The sequence below is a fragment of the Ips typographus genome, linkage group LG16, assembly GCF_016097725.1.
Source record: "Ips typographus isolate SLU linkage group LG16, UJ_Ityp_2.0, whole genome shotgun sequence".
Classification (NCBI taxonomy): domain Eukaryota; kingdom Metazoa; phylum Arthropoda; class Insecta; order Coleoptera; family Curculionidae; genus Ips; species Ips typographus.
The window spans coordinates 7,822,638-7,840,407 of NC_138437.1; the positions used below are offsets into that span (position 1 = coordinate 7,822,638).

Consider the following 17,770-nt stretch of genomic DNA (forward strand, 5'->3'; position numbering starts at 1 on the left):
AAACTGGTTTTTCAGTTTTATGAAGATCGGAGGTTTTTCTTTGCCGTTTTAATGAGCCGATTATACCAAACTGGTCATTGTAAAATGTTTGAATTGAAAATGGTATGGGAAATTGTGCTGAATAATTTAGTGTCTGGCTAGTGGCCAATAATGTCACTGGATACATAATAAAAAACAGAGAAACAGAATACATGTATTTTAGTTCATTTCATTTATGTGAAACAGACAAAAATAATTTTGTTTTCTGTTTTTTGACCCCCATTACCTTTTCGAATCCAGAAACAGCTAAAGTGAGAGAAAGTCACTTTACCAAAGATCATTAGTGTCCAAAGTAGAAAAAGTACAATAGATACACACTCGCCTATTTGGAACTCTCTGTATATTGTTTATTTTTTGGATTCTACGACCATATGAAATAAAGGAAGATTATTATTATTTTATTTTATGCATAATGTCATATACTTATCTACAGGTGTGGTAAATCCAAAACCGACCATAGTAAAACCGTCTAACGGACAGAGAAACGTACATTATTGCATGCGCGGGACAAAGAGAGAAAACGAAAAAAATATCAAGTAGGCCATATTTTCAGCGCGCTGTTGCCAAACGCCAATACCAATAGTATTGGTGATACTTGGCGTTTGGCGTTTGGCAACAACGCGCTGAAAATATGGCCTACTTGATATTTTTTTCGTTTTCTGTCTTAGTCCCGCGCATGCAATAATGTACGTTTCTCTGTCCGTTACACGGTTTTCCTATGGTCGCTTTTGGATTTACCACACCTGTATATCCGTTTTGACATTTGCAATATCTAAATCAATTGTAATTTTTGCATATCAAAAAAATCGTTTTTTTCTTGGATTTTGTGTTTTGTCGTGTTAGACAAGGTTGGTTAGGTTAGGTGCAGAAAAACGCCAAAAATTATGGTACACAGTGAATCAAAAAATAAATTTAAAAAAATGCGAAAAGTTTTTTAAATGGAGCACACTCCTTTAATAAATTTATCTTATATGCAGTGAAATATTACAAAAATATTTTTAGAAAAGGTACTACTTTTATTAATTTAAAAAAAATGAAAACTCAATTAAATTATCATTTTTTTTGGTTACTAAAACTTTTGAATACTACTTCCACCCTGAAAAACCGAAAATGTCGCTTTGGGTGGGTGTATAAAGAATCATCTCCCCATAATCATGTAAACCGCAAATGGTGACAAAAAAAAACTTAACTAATGTAATTTTGAGAATTTACATATAGGTTGTGGGTGGTCCAAGCTCGGTTCACGTCGGTCCAAGTCGTACGCTCAGAGGTTTTACACAATGAACGAATGGAAGGACCCAACAGCCCAACAGATCATTTGAGAGTACTACGAACGGCTCGCTTAAAGAACGGTGTTTAGTACGAAAGCTCCTCGTAGACGGTCGACATTCAGTTCTACAACCCAAACGAATTTGAACTTGATTTGATCGACATTTCAATTCCGCGTGTTGATTTTTTCAAAACAGTCGATTTCACTCGTTACCGTAAGCAAAAGTGAGACAGTGCAGTGATCATTTTTTCCAAAAAAATGGTACGACGAAAAATGCCGCCTCGTTCTTTAAACGTTAGTGGCCCGTGGGTTTTTCTATGAGACCCAGGAAGGATGTTTTTGTTTGTATACAGGACGTTGACTGTTTTACCAGGTAAATACCTTTAATTAGGGTTTTTTACAGTTGTTGTCAGTCAGTTTATGTTCTGTATTGGTGTTTGTTTTGTTATTTGTTTGATATAAACAAAAAAATTCATTAATAGAGTACTAATATTAAAAAAATTTATACTGCTTATTTTTATTGAAAAAAAAATTATGTAAACGTCTTAAGAACCATTTGAAAAAATTTAGTACAGCCTGTTAGACCAAAACAATCATAACATAAACAGTGTACCTAATTTAATTTAACCTCTTAACCACTTGGTACTGTGAGGAAATATTTTGACGTAATACAGATGTAAAGATGACATGAAAGTTGTTCACGCAACTAACCGAAAGTACCAAATTTAGGTACCTTCTATCCTTACGCAAAGTCGAAAAATCTTAACCTTCTCCTATATTCTTTATGGATTTACATTGTTGCCGGCTTGTCGGCCGGATTTGTCTTTCGCTGATAGATCACAAATAAGGGGGTTTAGTGTTGAGCCTTTTAAATAAGACTTTCATCTTTAATTCTTTTAACTGTTTTTTTTTTTATTATTTAAACTAGATGGACCAAATAGTAAACAGTAAACACTTAGAAGTAACAAAAAAGCTTCAATATAGGTTGAATGGTTAGATTGTAGTTTAAATCCGGCTCGAAGGACCATTTGACTAGCTTAATAAGTAATTGTTTTTTATTTACAGTATTCTGGATACACAGAGTGATAGATGGATCCGTGAATGGAGCGGAACGACACAAAGGGCCTACTCGGCCCTGAGTATTAATAGATGGCGACTGGGGCCACGGCGCCCATAGCGCCAGGGCCGGAATCTCGACACCAATCGGACCTTTATACAAGGCCCGGATGGGTGGACGCAGACGTAGCCTTAGCGCAGTTAAATCAGGTGAATATTACTGTCATTTGTTATGCTAAGACCGGCACATTCTATTAATTAGCCGTGAAACTGTAAAACTTGGTACATAAAACCTCATACACGCGCCCATACTCAAATGACACTGAAGTCGTAAAACCCTTACAAATACATTGTGAGCACTTTATGAAGAAATTTTAATACTTATGTTTGAGAAAACCAGTACAATAAAACCTAAAACATTGAGCTAATGAATATGTAAGCAACTCCAGATGGTAGGTAAAAAAAGAACCTTTACAAGCCGAAAGCGACAAAATAGAGACGTTTCTCAGACATTTGCGGTCAATTCCACTTGGTTCCAAGAACCCGAGGGGTCAGTCCGACGTCTTTATTTCGCCTGCCAAACTCTGTTTACTAGATTTATTGTCCTCTGTATTTTATCTACCTTGGAGGTCGAGAACGGCTCACAAAACGTCAATCACCAAGGGGTGAAATACTTTTTATCCATGCCACCCCTGATTGACTCCCAAAAATTCATTTGTTAGATTTTCTTTTTCAAAAAGTCAACAAAATGTGTGACAGTGATGAAGATGAATGGTTGTCAATAGGTGTTTTTTTTAAAATTGTTATATTGCGAAAATGTTTATATTAGAACGAAAGAATGAAGTAATAGAAAAGATAATATAACAAGAATTATACATGAGCTGTATATATAAATTAAATTTGTTAATAACATTAACATAAATGGTATGAAATCTGAATTATTGTTAATTAATTATTAAATTAGTGTTGAGTGAACTGCACTAAGTTATAGTATGATACTTGGAATGAACCAATATCCTCATGCACGTAAACTTCCTGATTAGTCCAATATCTCATGTCAAGAGCAAATCAAGTTGTGGGTAATCAGGAAGTTTGGTAAGAAAGTAAGTAAGGAAGAAAATAACTATATAAAGTCCTTCCCAGGTCTAGTGGCAGTATTATTGTCTTTCTTTTTGATTATTTATTGTGAGCGAGATGGAAATTTGACGTGTGTGACTCTTAAGATCTATTTTGGAAGTAAGAAATTGTATTATTTTTATTGCATATTGTATTTACCATGAATTTTAGGAAGTATTATGTAGTACATGGAGAGTATTAATTAACCTTAAAACATATTAATGTTATGATCACATGATTTCCGCAAAAAAAAACGCTCAAGCTGGCAACCACAAAGTATCAAAGGAGAATTGAGAAGTAATCTCATGTCATGTCCTCACTGCCACTTTTCCTGGGACAGTGAATGGTGTAATTTTGTCACGTGATTTTCCTGAATATATTTGTAATAAACCGTATATTGTTAATTTGAGAGAGCAGGGAGAAATCATTGCATTAATAAAAATTAATATCACATAAATCATTTGATAATGAATTTAGCCAGATCACCGGATCTAATTCTACGGCGAAATTTCGTATATCAAAACCTGAGACCACCCAACTCGTAAGCGGACATTAATCGATCTTCTTGAAACCTGTGACACCATAATTCATTAATAAAGTTATGCTGTTATTAAGGTTCTTTTGTCGATTTGCTTCGTTAGTTGTAACAAAAAAATTATTGATGGTGTCTGGAGAATTTTTTATGTTGATCTAGTCTAAAAATTGATCTTGTCTTCAATTGGAGTGAATAGTGTTGAGGAGTTATGGGTAATAAGATAAGGCTATCAAAACTGAAGACCACCCAAGTAGAATGTCGCTATATTAAAATAGTATCGGAACTAAAAAGGCATAAACACAGGTGAGGACTGGCTCATTTGAAATTATAATAACGGTCGAAGAAGGTGTCAGATTAAATCGTCGATAAGTATAAATTCGAAAAGGGTCTTTGTTTTCTCGAAACCAATAATTTATGGACGCGTTGTTTGGTGGATTAATTTGAATTTCGCCATATTCAGTTAGCGGTCGTACCCTAGATTCCTGGTACGGCGGTTACACGTCTGCTTTATGATCATTAATGACCCATACAAATATGGTAGAAAGCGATTTTACTAGCTATAAAGATCGTTCAATTATAAAGTTAATGATACCAACATCTGATCAACACCAACCTAATTTTTTTGAACAATTAGGAAAATCTTATTTGTAGCTAATTAGGGCGTAATTGATTATTAGGAACACTGACGAAATAAAATATTTAATAAGTTGTAATAAGTAACAGTTGTAAATTCCAAAGAGCCGCCGAATGATGAACAGGGGCGGGTCGGCCCGAGCCAGTGGCGCCCTGCGAGGCCGCCTTCGGGACCACACAAGTAGCCACGTTGGTGGTCTTTCGCGTCCACCGGCCAAGGTTAACGTAAACGCGGCCTTAGAGCATCACTACATCCTGATGTCATGCCCGGGGGGCGTTGTCAAACGCCGCCGCTTTGGTTCTATAGTACCACTCGTTAGACGTTCAAGGGTTAATTAGTCTCGGACCTAATGGCCCTCTTTCAAAATTATTCTACTTTCTAGGAATCATTTGTAATATCTGACAAGGAAGTCTTTATTTTATGTTAGATGATCTTCCTAGTGTATGACCTAAAAACATTTTATATGCCTTTATAAAAACTTTCTCAATATAAATTTCTTGACAAGAAATTGAATTTGTCATACATTTGCAATTTAATCAAACATTTTTTTTGACAAATCACACATGGACTTGTGACGATTTGTTTATTGCAATACGTTGTCACACTTAAAGCGTAACCGACTCCATTCAGTCGTATCTAGGTTGTGAGCGGAATGTCAAAATTGAACCTATAAATAATTAATACGGAGAACGAAACAATGAATGTGTCACGAGAAATATTTAAAAAGTCATCTGAATTAAACATTCCGTATAGATAGCATGATTTAAATAAGCGGTTTAGCAGTTACGTAGTGGCGCCTGTGCGATTAATTAATTTAGACAAATTGGAACGTGTTTTTTTTGTAAATTATTTCTCAAACGTCATACAAGTAGTGAGGGGTTTTGTCCTCTAGAATACTAAAATCAACATAAATTCATACCAAAAAAACGCGGTATCTAAAAAGGTTCTAAAAAGAACTTTCTTGGGAGAGTTCAACAGTCGATTAGGTCAAAAACGGTTTGCATTTTGAATGCTACAGATGTTGCTATACTGCAAAAAATTGTATTAAAATTTCAGTTATTACCATCTAGTAGTAATTAATAACTAATTTCACAACATTAATTATAAAGTAGTAACTCTACTAGTTTTCCATTGGTATATTAAGTGCAAAACTAGTGGGTACAAATTAACTATTTTAACTCCAGTTAACTTGTCTTTCAAGACAGCTTGTAACACACCCCATAGGGTTTTGTAATGTCTAAAATAGTGGTTCCGACTACAAATTAGAAAGGTAAGATTTCTCTTCAAGTTTCCCGAAGACCTACCTGACGGACCGAAAAGTGCGGCAAAGCAAATCAGTAATAACTCGGTCGAACTGTTAGTAGTATTGTACATTTTATAAAGATCTCCAAAGAATTTGGGTTCCAAGAAAGCGTACCTACCTGTAGATCTGACTGACTGAAAATTATTAGTATATAAAGTGACTTGATTCTGAGAATAGGTCGACAGGGTGTTCTTCATTTTGACATGCTTATACATCAACCTGCGAAGTTTATTAGCCGTTCGAGCCGATAATGCATTTTTGATGATTGCTTTGAGGCTTTTGATACGGTGTAAGACCAAGCTGACCAAGCCGGTTAATTAAATGCCACTTTGATGGTTACATATGAAGTGATAAGGCCGCTTTTTTACAAGTATCGTAATTTGCCTCTTACTCGACGTCTAAATGGTTGTAAAAAGTTATTTTCATGTTCCATATGCTTCGCATATTATGTGTTTATTAATTGAAGCGTGTTGCTGAACGCGTTGGGTGGTCCCGGCAACCATTAAACGGTATGTCAATTTTCCGCCTTGACATGTTTTAGAAGAATACTAAGTGTAACCGTCTTTCCGTTGGTTTTTTTAATGCTTGTCGGATAAGGAGCTTTAAATTAACGTAACGAAAATACGAAAAGTCACTTTAAGAGACAGAATGGGTTGTTTTGATGTGTTAGCGTAGGAAGTGCATTGCCCACATCAAGACTTGAATAAACTTCCAGGCCAGATTGTTGTTATATGGAATCTTTAAGGAATTTCTTGACCCAAGCTTTCTACGCTATTTCACCTTTCTTACGACGTACGACTTCTTTAATTAAACTTTACTTATACATTCTGTGGCCCTTATGAAAAAAAAATGTAGATCCTATTTTTCTTGGTTTGTAATGGTTAATTTTCTAGCAATTTTGTGTTAAATTCATTGTTGTAATGACCCCGTGGTTAATGATGTTCCCGCTTGTATCTGAAACCTTTTATAATCAATAACGCTCGGTATCTGAAAAAAATCTGAGAATTTATTCCATTATAATCGATGTGACAACATGGCATTCAAGCACATCCGCAGGCTGGGCTGGCACTCGGGTGGTCCCTGTGACGTCAGGCCACCTCTTGGGTGGTCTCTATGCTATGGTCGGCAATGCCGGCCAATGTTGCCACTTCTACTTTTACTGCCACTTAAAATATATTTGGGACGTGAGCTTTTATAGTATGAAGACAGCCAACAGTATTTTTTTTATGTTGGCTACTAGCCGCTTTTGATTATATGTTATCAATGGCGACCGATTAGTGAGGTCAACAACATTTAATTATTACTTAAAAAAAACATTAGTAATTATCTTGTTTTAATTATTCAACCGAAGCTGTTTTATGACTATTTGAATGAGGACTAAATATGAATGGCGCTGGTTTATCCGTTATTTTTTGGCTTGTATACATTGGTGGTCTAACATGTGACGTAACTTTGTCGGTACAAAAGCCGCCAGAAGAAACTTGTAATTTGAGCAGCTTTGGCAACGTCAAAATTAAAGAGCAGCTGTGTTGCGGAGAATCTACGGGAGGGATTCTAGAAAGAAAGCTCTCGGTCTCGCTTACCTTTTGTGTTTCGAATTTTGGGCCCCCCTGTTTTTCTACCATATTCGATAATACCGAGAAACGAGAGGGGTAGATTAGATGTTGTAATGTTCAATTCGGATCAAATTTGGTGGTCGTCGCTTGCCACCTTTTAGTCCTCCATTCAACAGTTCACATGTTTTTTGGTTTTTTGTTTTATTTTTTTTTTTGAAACAAAATTCATAAAGAAACTTGAACTGTTTTAGGATTTAATCATAGAAAACAATTACTTGATATACTTGATACTTGAACCTTGTAGCTCTTTAGGTTTTCGGGAAGAAAATCAAAAATTGCTCAACAATGGAGCAAATTTAAACTAATAAATAATTCATATTAATTAAATGTCCAGATTTCTGCATTTATGGAAGTTTTAACTTGAGTGCTGTACATAAATATTTATTGACTTATTGGTGACTGATTTTGTACCATTATAACTAATCATTACCATGAGCCTAATGATGCATTACAAGCCATCTTCATATCGTTACATGGTTGCATACGTGCAAATTATCTTAGATGTAACATTAAACAAACATAAAATCTAATTTTGGTTTGCGCGGAAATGCAGGGACGTAATGATACATTATTAGTTGAGGAAAATCGGGCAAAAATTCGGTACTGGTACTTAATAAATAATCAATTTTAGAATTTCTGCCAAGAACTAGTAGGAACATCTCAAACTACGTAGACATTTTCGGTGTCCAAAACTTAATTAAATTTCAACACATGAATTCACTTGGTTTATTTGAAATCAGTAAGCAACTGTAAAAAAGCCCATTCCAAAATAATAACAGCCTTTAAATACGTCTCGTACGTGCTTAATTATGCATGAAACGCCACATATACAGGTATAACTAACACATTCGGTTGCGGTCCCTAAAATAGTTTTCTTTTCCTGTTGTGGTCAATTGCTTGTTAAATCCAAATGAAGTGATTAAGGGAGCTTTCCTCCAGTTAAGGCACGCAAAAGCAATTTGTTGCATGCATGGGTGTCGACAGTCGTTTAATTCTTGCGCAATAGGGTTATTAGTGCAACAGTAAAAAATGTATCCTTGTTTCAGGAAAAGGCTGTTGGTGATCGTGGAATTTTATGGATCCGTAGCAGAATTCAGCGTCAATTCAGGTCGTTAGGAAAGACTTTGGAAACTCACGCGGGAAAATTTCTTTTTGTCAGTATTCTGGCTATAGCAACTTTTTCAGTAGGATTGAAAAGCATGACGTTCCAAAGTGATATTGAGCTTTTATGGGCAGAACCATCTACAACTCCAGAAACGACGCCCAAAGAAATGCTATCCACTCACCAAATGGTCTTGCAAACTGGAGTAGATCCAGATGTGGATCTTCTTAATCCCCACAGTTTGTTGGAACATTTACTTCTAGTCCAAAAAGCAACACAAGTCAGCGTTACAATGTATGACATAACGTGGAGATTAAAAGACTTTTGCCAACTACCTAGCATTCCTATTGTGGATCCTCACTACATTGAGCAAATGTTTGAAAACGTTCTTCCTTGTTCCATAGCCACTCCTTTAGACTGTTTTTGGGAAGGGTCCAAATTACTAGGACCTGACTATCCTGTCCACATACCGTAAGTCTTAAACGTTTTATAAAAGTATTGTGACTAAACCAAAATTACATATATAGATACGGCATTGGAGATCAAATCAAATGGACGAATCTAAACCCAAAACGATTAGTCGAAAAAATGAAAACGAAAGAACCGAACTTCGATTACCATTCTCTGGAAGACTACCTGAAACGAGCTGGAATTAGTACAGGCTACCAAGAAAAACCTTGTTTGAATCCCAAAGACCCTGAATGTCCACCCACTGCACCAAATTTCAATTTCACCCAACCCCCGGATGTAGGAGCAATGTTAACAGGCGGATGTTACGGATTTGCAGCTAAATACATGCACTGGCCTCAGGAACTTATAATTGGAGGTGTAAAAACGAATAAAACTGGACATATAAAAGAAGCTAAAGCTCTTCAGACTGTTGTGCAACTTATGGGTGAACATGAACTTTTTGAGTTCTGGTCTGGACATTATAAAGTACATCATATTGGTTGGAATCAAGAGAGGGCTTCTACTGTCCTGAATGCTTGGCAGAAAAAATTTGCTCAGGTGAGTTATCATATAAATGCATAAGTATGAATGTGTGATTCAATTTTATTTCGTTGTTTTCAGGAAGTGGATCGTCTAACTAAAGCAAAAGAAAAATCATCATCCTATTTGTTTGTCACATTTTCGACTGCGAATGTAAATAGAATTCTAAAACAATACTCCAAAACTGATATAATTAAGTTTGGTGTAGTAATCGGAGTTGTGGCAGTGTATGGTTGGATAATCCAGTCAGCTTTGGCGTTCATGGGAACACTAGTACTAGCTAGTACTGCAGCAGCAGCGTTAGGCGTTTGCAGTATTATTGGCCTGCCAATGAACTTGCTCAGTACACACATCCTACCATTTGTCACAGTTGGTCTCTCCTTGCGTGATATGTTCCTCTTATTGAACCAGCACACCAAACATCTAACACCTCCAGAGATACTCGCCAGGACTGGACCTAGCATAATGTCAGTTATGCTGATCAATTCGGCTGCTTTGCTGACCACTGCCATTCTGCCTGTACCTGCGCTGAGAGTTTTTGCGTTGCAGTGCTCAGTTATGATTATATTCCACGGCGTAGCTTTACTTGTGGTGTTTCCTTGCCTCTTAGCTTTGGAACAACGCTGTCGAAAATCTGACGTGCCTTGCTTCAGGAGTGAAACCAGAGGCAAAAGTTCTACAATCCAAAACAACAATAATAACACGCCGGTGAGTACTTTTTTTATTCTGTCTGTGTAGTTAATTGTTTCCATCTGAATATTATATACGGAATTTTCTCTTTGTGGTAGAAGTATAATTGCGGGTCATAACCAGTGGGCATTAACAGAAGCAATAAAACCCAAGAGTGATTTGTTTATTTAGTTTATATGAAAGTTCTTATACCGCCGTATATGCAAATCACCCTATTTGCCTTGTTGGGCGCTTGCATACTGAATATATGAGCTTTGATCATTAATTTTCATTTGTTCTTTAATGAATCATTGGTTTTCGACAGTTTCTTTAATGTGCGTGATGGCTACATTGGTTATCAATTGGTCATATTTATTGTCAAATAACTTTCAAGAAAAACAAGTTATTAAACACCATTTTGGTGACTGTACAATACAGTCATCAAAAGTGTAACTATCAGTCAAACAAACAACGTCTCTAAGCTAGAGTACAGCAAAAACATCCTAGTAAAACAATTATTTCTCTTGTTTCAGGAACACGATGCCAATCTCCTGACTGCTGAAATAATTTGCCAACAAAAGAAGAGCATAGTATCATACTTTGCAACTCGTTACTTCCAACGTGTGCTGCTAAAACCATTCGTGAAATTTCTAACCAGCCTGACATACACGCTTTTGATAGTATTTTTCGTGTTCAACGGTCTGAATCTACAGTACGATGTCCGATTGTCCTCGTTTCTGCCAAGAAATACGCAGGAGTACAAATACTTGAAATCCCATGACAACCATTTCGGTTTCTACAACTTCTACATGGTTACAACCGATTGGGAGTATCAGTCCAGTCAATCAGGGTTGTACGAGTACCATTCTTCCTTTGCTCAAGTGCCACATGTACTTAAAGATTCCAATGGTGGATTAGAGATGAATAATTTTTGGCTGAGCAACTTTAGAGAGTATTTGGAGGATTTGCAACTGGAGTTCGATAATAGTCGGAAGGCCAATTGTTTAAACAGTGAAAAGTGGTTTTCCAATGCGACTGAAAAAGCAGTATTAGCGTTTAAGTTGATGGCGCAGACTGGTATTGTAGAGTTTCCTGTAGATAAAAGTCAAATATTGAAAAAAAGACTGGTAACAGAAGGTATTATTGATGAAATAGCTTTCTACAATTACTTATCAGTGTGGAGTACCAACGACCAGGTGTCGTATTCCAGCAGTCAAGCTGATTTAAAACCAAAACCGTATTCGTATACTAGTTCCAAAGGGGAATATGATTTAAAAATTCCACGATCCATGCCGCTGACTTATGCACTAATGCCGTTCTACCTCAAAGACCTTAAAACTACAGGAGATATAATTAAAACTTTAAAACAAATTAGAGATATTTGTGAGGAGTATAATGACAGAGGTTTTAAAAACTATCCCGTAGGTCTTATCTTTGCTTATTTCAATCAGTTCCTACTCTTAGATAGGTTAATAATAATACAATTAGTTCTCACAATTAGTGCCGCAGCTTTGATAGCCTGCTCGTTAGTAAAGTGGTCCAAATTATGGAGTCCATGCATTGGTACGATTGGAGCTATGCTCCCCTTATGCCTTGTTAACATAAACGCTTTTAGTAGTACCATGGGTGCTTTACACTTTGTTATTATTAGTAGGAATATTCTGCTTTTAACTACAGGGTTTTTGAGCGCCGTAGGCAGTAGAGAACGAAGAGTAAAAATGTCTTTAGAAATTAATGCCGATCCTATAATTAAGGGTGATTTAGGTCTCGTAATATCAGTTTTAGTCCTCATCATGTCAGAATACGAGTTCATCCACAACCAAGTATTTATGTTCCTAATCATCTCAGTCGTAACATCTTTCGCCAATTCTCTTACCTTCTTTCCGCTTATGCTCTCGATAATCGGTCCCAAAGGCGAAATCGTTCCTGTCGAACACGACAATCGAATTTCGACTCCTCCCCCGCCTTCACCCCCACCGACTCCAGAGAAACCAAAAGTATTTTCGAAAACGTCTCGAAGAAACCCTTCGAATAAGGCCACAAGGGAAACCAGTCTCACCACTATAACTGAGGAAAGCTGCAACCAAAGCATTGTGGTTGAACCTCAAGTAACGGTGGAGTACAGTAGTCCTGAATCTAGTTCAAGTGGTCCTTATACAACGAAAGTGACAGCAACTGCAAATATTAAAGTGGAACTTGTTGCCCCAGTGTATCGTTCTAGCAAGTGCGGTAGCAAATGTCATAGAAACTCGAAGTGTAATAACAGAACTAGGCAGAAACCAGCTCCGACTCATCAACAGCAACAGTGCAAGTGTTGTAGTAGTAAAGACTCTGATAGTAGCGATAGTACTGCCGAGACGGAGCCTTGCCAGTCAAGCTAGCATTTTGTTACCATGTGCTTTAATTTTTAGCTTAACCAATTCTATAGATTTGTACAATGTCCATCTTCAGCTTAATGTTGTGTATATTTAGTAACCTTAGAACAAAGTCAAAATTGTATGATGTCTGATTAATGCATCTCTAAATTTGTATATAAAGAATTAGTATTAATTGTATGTCAATGATGTTTTAATAACGTACATGCCCACAATGCTTTTGTAAATTTATCACCCCCCTGTCTGTAGAACTGGTTAGTTTAAGTTAGCTTAAATTCAATGTAAAAATGTCTATATTGCAAATATGTATACCATTCGTTTATTTATTTTTTTTAACTCGTGTAAGATAGTTACTATTTAAATTTTATATTTCCATAATGGTATTATTTATATTTTTTGTAAACGAAGGATATTTGGACGAAAAATACAATCGGTTTTTTTATTTAAATAACCCTGTGTTTTATTTGGATAAATAAAAATTATAGTAGAAAACATTCTTAGAATAATGATAGTATATTCAGTTGTACAGCTTCTCAATGATTTCGGAATATTTTTGTTCCACCACCTTCCGCTTTACTTTCATAGTTGGCCCTGAAACGAAAAAAATCCTATAAAATAAAACCTATTTTTTCCTCAGATTTAAAGCATAATAGCAGTAATATTTTATAGTCTAGTGCTGGTTTTAATAGACAGCCTTGTGTATTTTTTTAAAGCTGTCATTATAATGCGTTTTTAGATCATTAATTTTAGAGAGATATTCAAAATTTTAGATTTAACTGAAAAGAAACGCATTTACCTAATTCGCCTGTAGGAATAGAAAAGTCAGCGGGTAAAAGAGCAAATTTCTGTATTCGTTGTGCCCTACTGGTAGCTTTCTGATTGGTCCGATCAATGCCAGCTTGAATTGCAGCCAACAACTTCGGATCAGGGCCGGCTTCAAGAACTTCTGTAACTGTACTAGCAGGGCATCCCAAATTTTTTAAAGCGTCCTGCGTCGATGATTGCAGCGTATCCAAGGGTGTACCATCAGCGGTCAACTCCGTTTTAAGGGTGACCAGTAAAGACAAGTACTTCCTTTTGTCTCCCACTAGAAACGCATTGCTTATGAATGGAAGCTCGTGCTTGACTGCTTGTTCAATTGGAACCTAAAACCAAAAAAAATATATAAATTTTCTTGCTGGGGACTTTTGCCATGTTGAGTAGTACCGGCGGTACATTCTCTCCTCCGGCAGTGATGAGCAATTCCTTCAGTCTTCCAGTAATGTATACAAAGCCTTTTTCATCAATACGACCTAAATCGCCTGTATGCAACCATCCATCTTCATCAATAGCCTCTCGGGTTTTTTCGAATTCATTGACATAACCCATAAAAACGTGTCTTCCATACATACACAATTCACCTTGACCATCAGGTTCAGGGTTGGCTATTTTAGTTTTTAAACCTGGTAATGTCATTCCTGTAATTTTAAAACCCAAAGATTATTATATTGTGCTGCTGATGAAAGTTAATTTAAAATTACCTATGCTACTTAAGTTATTGGCTGATTCAACTGCCAAAGTGTGTCCACCACTAGCTTCTGACATTCCAAAGCATTCCATAACAGGAATATCGATACTTAGGAAGTATCTCTTGATATCAGTAGCTAAAGGAGCAGCAGCAGAACAGAAGAACGTACAACGTTCAAATCCTAGCGCTTCCTTAATTTTACTGAAGATTATTGAGCTGGCCAGAGAGTAGGCCCAGGATTTTGAATGAATTCTACAATTTATTGTTAGAGAATTGAGTAATCAGTTACAGAATACCAACTAACCCATTGATTAGATTCAAATGATATTGAAGTGTATACTCTTTGGCCCAAGAAGCTATAGCCTTCTTAATAAATCCATTTTGAGCTGCAATCTGTTGCATTTTTTCGTATATTTTTTCGTAGACACGCGGAACACCTAAGAATTTGGTAGGGCGCACTTCTTGTAAGGTATTCACCAGACTACCCTTAAGGGCATCTTTGTCAGCAAAGTAAACTGCTGCCCCCGCACACATGGATAAGTAAATATCCACAATTTGGGCGGCCACGTGACTTAAAGGCAGATAACTGATCAGACTTTCTTCTCCTCGAGCTAATCTAAGTCGTTCCAATATAACAGTGGCGTTATAAGTCAGATTGTCGTGACTTAACATTACAGCTTTAGGGTTTCCTACTGTCCCTGACTGCAGCAAAACAATAAATATTAGTGTTGTTATTATATTGTAGATTAAAAACTTACAGTAAACACTAAAGTGCAACATTCATTGATAGCAACATTGCTCAGTCTTTCATCTAAAAGCTTGTCTGGACAATTATTTCCAATTTCTACAATTTGCTTCCACTAAAAATGATTTGAAACTTAAAGAAAGTTAAGTTGCTAAAAGTTGTAACATACGCTTAAGATGCTACTGTCTGATGGAGTTCCAGAAAATTGAATTATGGCTTTCACTAAAGGTAAATTGGCTCGGATTTGCATGATTTTCTTCAGCTGTTGCTCGTCCTCCACTACAATTATGTTGGCTCTACTGATTTCCGCTGAATGCTGACAAGCTTCCGGAGAATTTGTTGTGTAAATTCCAGCAGCTATTCCTCTAAAAATTATTATAAGAAAAAACATAGAGGCTGTTCATTATCTATATTAGTATCTATGAAGTGCTTAGTAAACATAATCATCAAATATGCCAAAATTAATCACATGTTTTATAACACTCGTTGAACTTGAGAGTGGCCTATTACACCTTCACCTTAGACTTTTATTGATTACGTAAATCAGAGTGGCATTTATTTGCAAAAATTTGTTTTTAGATTTGTAGGCATGAAGTATTGGCAAATTCCACAATGAACCAAATGCAAATGAACAATTTACGTAAAAGTACAGTGTTACTTACCCTGCAAAAATGGCTGCCAAATCTGATAAGAACCATTCTACGCTGTTGTACCCCAGCACGCATACGGAATGTCTTGGTTCTAAACCTAAGTGAATGAAGGCTTTAGCTACTGTTCTTATTTCCGCTAAATATTGCCTAAAAAATAAAAACAAAATCAGAATTAAATTCACATAATTAATGAATTTCAATCAACTAGCACAGACCTATAAGTAAACTTTTTCCAGTCTTTTCCTTCTTTCCAAGCTAGAGCAATCTTGTCTGGAAAAGTATCGGCCGCCCTTTGGACAAATCCAGGAACGGAAATTGCAGGAAGAGTCTCGATGGCCTTGCCACTTTGAGGTATTCGAAGTCTCACCCATCCTGCTAATTCGGTTGTTATTTCACTTTCAGCTGGTTTTATTTGGTCCGGTCCTGTAATCAATCATAAAGTTTCTACCCTTAATATTAATAAATAAATTAGTCATAAACTTAATACAAATTACTCTAAACTTTCATTCAGATTCTAGCAACTAGTAAATTAAAATCGTTGATAAAAATGTCATATTGAATCACTTATAAAAATTATCATATAATAGATTGTTGGCGCAAAAATTTACATAACTTTAGCTAGAAAGATAAATATGGTGACACCTCACCTCACACTTTTACAAAAATTAAAAAAGAATTTCTTTTGTGTTCAGTTAGTCAATTTAAAATTGCTTTTTTTACAATAACTTTTGCTATAAAAAATTCTGCTTAAATGTTTTAAAACAAAAATTCAACCAGAAATTTATTTTTCAAGCATGCTGAACTAAAGAGACCCCAAAAAATAGATATACAGGGTGCGTTAAAAAATCTAATAAAATTGGGTGCTTTCTAGATCGATTCCAAAGTATCAGCTCATAAACTCCAATATTTACTGAATGATTAAAGCCCGAAGATAAGAAAAAGAGATCTCTAGACACGATTTTCAGCCAACCTACATGATTGCGGCTTACAGCTTTCACAAAACGCGTACATCCGATTCTCGGTAGCAAAATATCGTCTGATGGTTCAAAGTCCTCCAAGCCGAATGCTTTTACGCTTTGAGCTATAATAAGCTGATCAGCTTATCTAAATTTGTTTTAAACAATGTTTGATACTAAAGTTAACATATTACGATCTGTAATTACTAACCATTGCCCTCATTGTTAATTACTACATTTGTACGTCAATTGCCTTATAACAGGTTCATCTAAAAGTTGATATATAATAATTAATGTTTAGTGAACTCAAAGTTGAAAATTTAGGTTTTTGACTAGTTTAAAGATCATTGTATAAATGTTTGTACAATTTAAATCCCCTTTTAACTTGGAACTATGATTACATTTCGTAATTCACTGTTATCAGGTGTTTTATAACCAGGTTGGTTATCTAGGTGAAATGACTAATAAACGTCATTCCAAATCAACTGTGATTAATACCTATTACTCTGAAATTCTGATTCCTGTACCTGTAATATACCCAAACATTCACCATGGAATTTTTGAATTCTGCTTAGGAATGTTACGGATATATGCAAATGAAAAAGACAATGTTTTGATTAATTAAAATTGTATTTATACCAAACGTGCTTTGATTGTTAACATGCAAATTTAGGGCATGGAGGTTTCTTATCTATTGGTCTATTGTATATAGGTTTAGGTCGTTTGGCATATTTTCCTTTACATGATGCGGAACAGGTCGCATAACAAAATCATGCAGATAGTTCGATAATAGTTCAGGGTCTTTTTGAAGCTTTGTCCCATAAAAATCCAACCAACTATAGAACTTATTATTATAATCGCTACAGGCTATAAAATGACATTCCAAAAGATCGGCCTAATTTTAAGTTTACATTCAAGTAAACTAAGAAATTTGAGTCACACACATACCCATTTTGGTTTGAAGAGTTTGTTTCCTTCTCAATACAACAGTAAACTTTAAATAAAACAGTTATAAACAATGCTAACCTATAAAACTACCGGGCGAGGCGAGCATTTTTCACACCACTAATACGAAACTGAAACTGTTTTCTAAAAATACAATTTCAAAAAAGCACGCACTGTACTTTTGTGTTGGGGCGAAAACACACCAGATTTTCATTCACTAAAGTTTACTAGAGTAAAGCTGAAGGTATATTTAGCGAACGTG

General features: G+C 35.8%; 2 protein-coding genes across 2 annotated transcripts; one reads left to right on the forward strand and one right to left on the reverse strand.

Moving 5' to 3' along the window:
• The first annotated feature begins 1,347 nt into the window (after window positions 1-1,347).
• Window positions 1,348-13,156, forward strand: ptc (protein patched). The gene is made up of 6 exons (XM_081993661.1): window positions 1,348-1,682; window positions 2,375-2,575; window positions 8,616-9,142; window positions 9,199-9,679; window positions 9,743-10,369; window positions 10,864-13,156. Exons 2-6 carry the CDS (start codon window positions 2,459-2,461, stop codon window positions 12,709-12,711), a joined length of 3,600 nt encoding a protein of 1,199 aa, XP_081849787.1. The 5' UTR covers window positions 1,348-1,682; window positions 2,375-2,458; the 3' UTR covers window positions 12,712-13,156.
• bgm (acyl-CoA synthetase bubblegum family member 1) lies at window positions 13,140-17,769 on the reverse strand. Its single transcript, XM_081993663.1, has 10 exons — window positions 17,590-17,769; window positions 15,823-16,030; window positions 15,620-15,754; window positions 15,127-15,322; window positions 14,971-15,072; window positions 14,517-14,914; window positions 14,226-14,464; window positions 13,912-14,162; window positions 13,502-13,850; window positions 13,140-13,296 (listed from the first exon to the last, which is right to left on the reverse strand). The coding sequence occupies exons 1-10, from the start codon at window positions 17,615-17,617 to the stop codon at window positions 13,223-13,225; spliced, it is 1,980 nt and encodes a 659-aa protein (XP_081849789.1). The 5' UTR covers window positions 17,618-17,769; the 3' UTR covers window positions 13,140-13,222.
• Between the last annotated feature and the right edge of the window lies 1 nt (window position 17,770).

Excerpts from the sequence above, each read along its gene's own strand:
- bgm (XM_081993663.1), bottom strand. The coding sequence starts at position 17,617 with ATGCTCGCCTCGCCCGGTAGTTTTATAG. Across the intron at positions 15,073-15,126 it reads CAGACAGTAGCATCTTAAGC|TGGAAGCAAATTGTAGAAAT; the intron begins GTATGTTACAAC and ends AATCATTTTTAG. Across the intron at positions 13,297-13,501 it reads TATTCCTACAGGCGAATTAG|GGCCAACTATGAAAGTAAAG; the intron begins GTAAATGCGTTT and ends TTTTCGTTTCAG.
- ptc (XM_081993661.1), top strand. The coding sequence starts at position 2,459 with ATGGCGACTGGGGCCACGGCGCCCATAGCGCCAGGGCCGGAATCTCGA. Across the intron at positions 9,680-9,742 it reads GGCAGAAAAAATTTGCTCAG|GAAGTGGATCGTCTAACTAA; the intron begins GTGAGTTATCAT and ends CGTTGTTTTCAG. Across the intron at positions 10,370-10,863 it reads ACAACAATAATAACACGCCG|GAACACGATGCCAATCTCCT; the intron begins GTGAGTACTTTT and ends CTCTTGTTTCAG.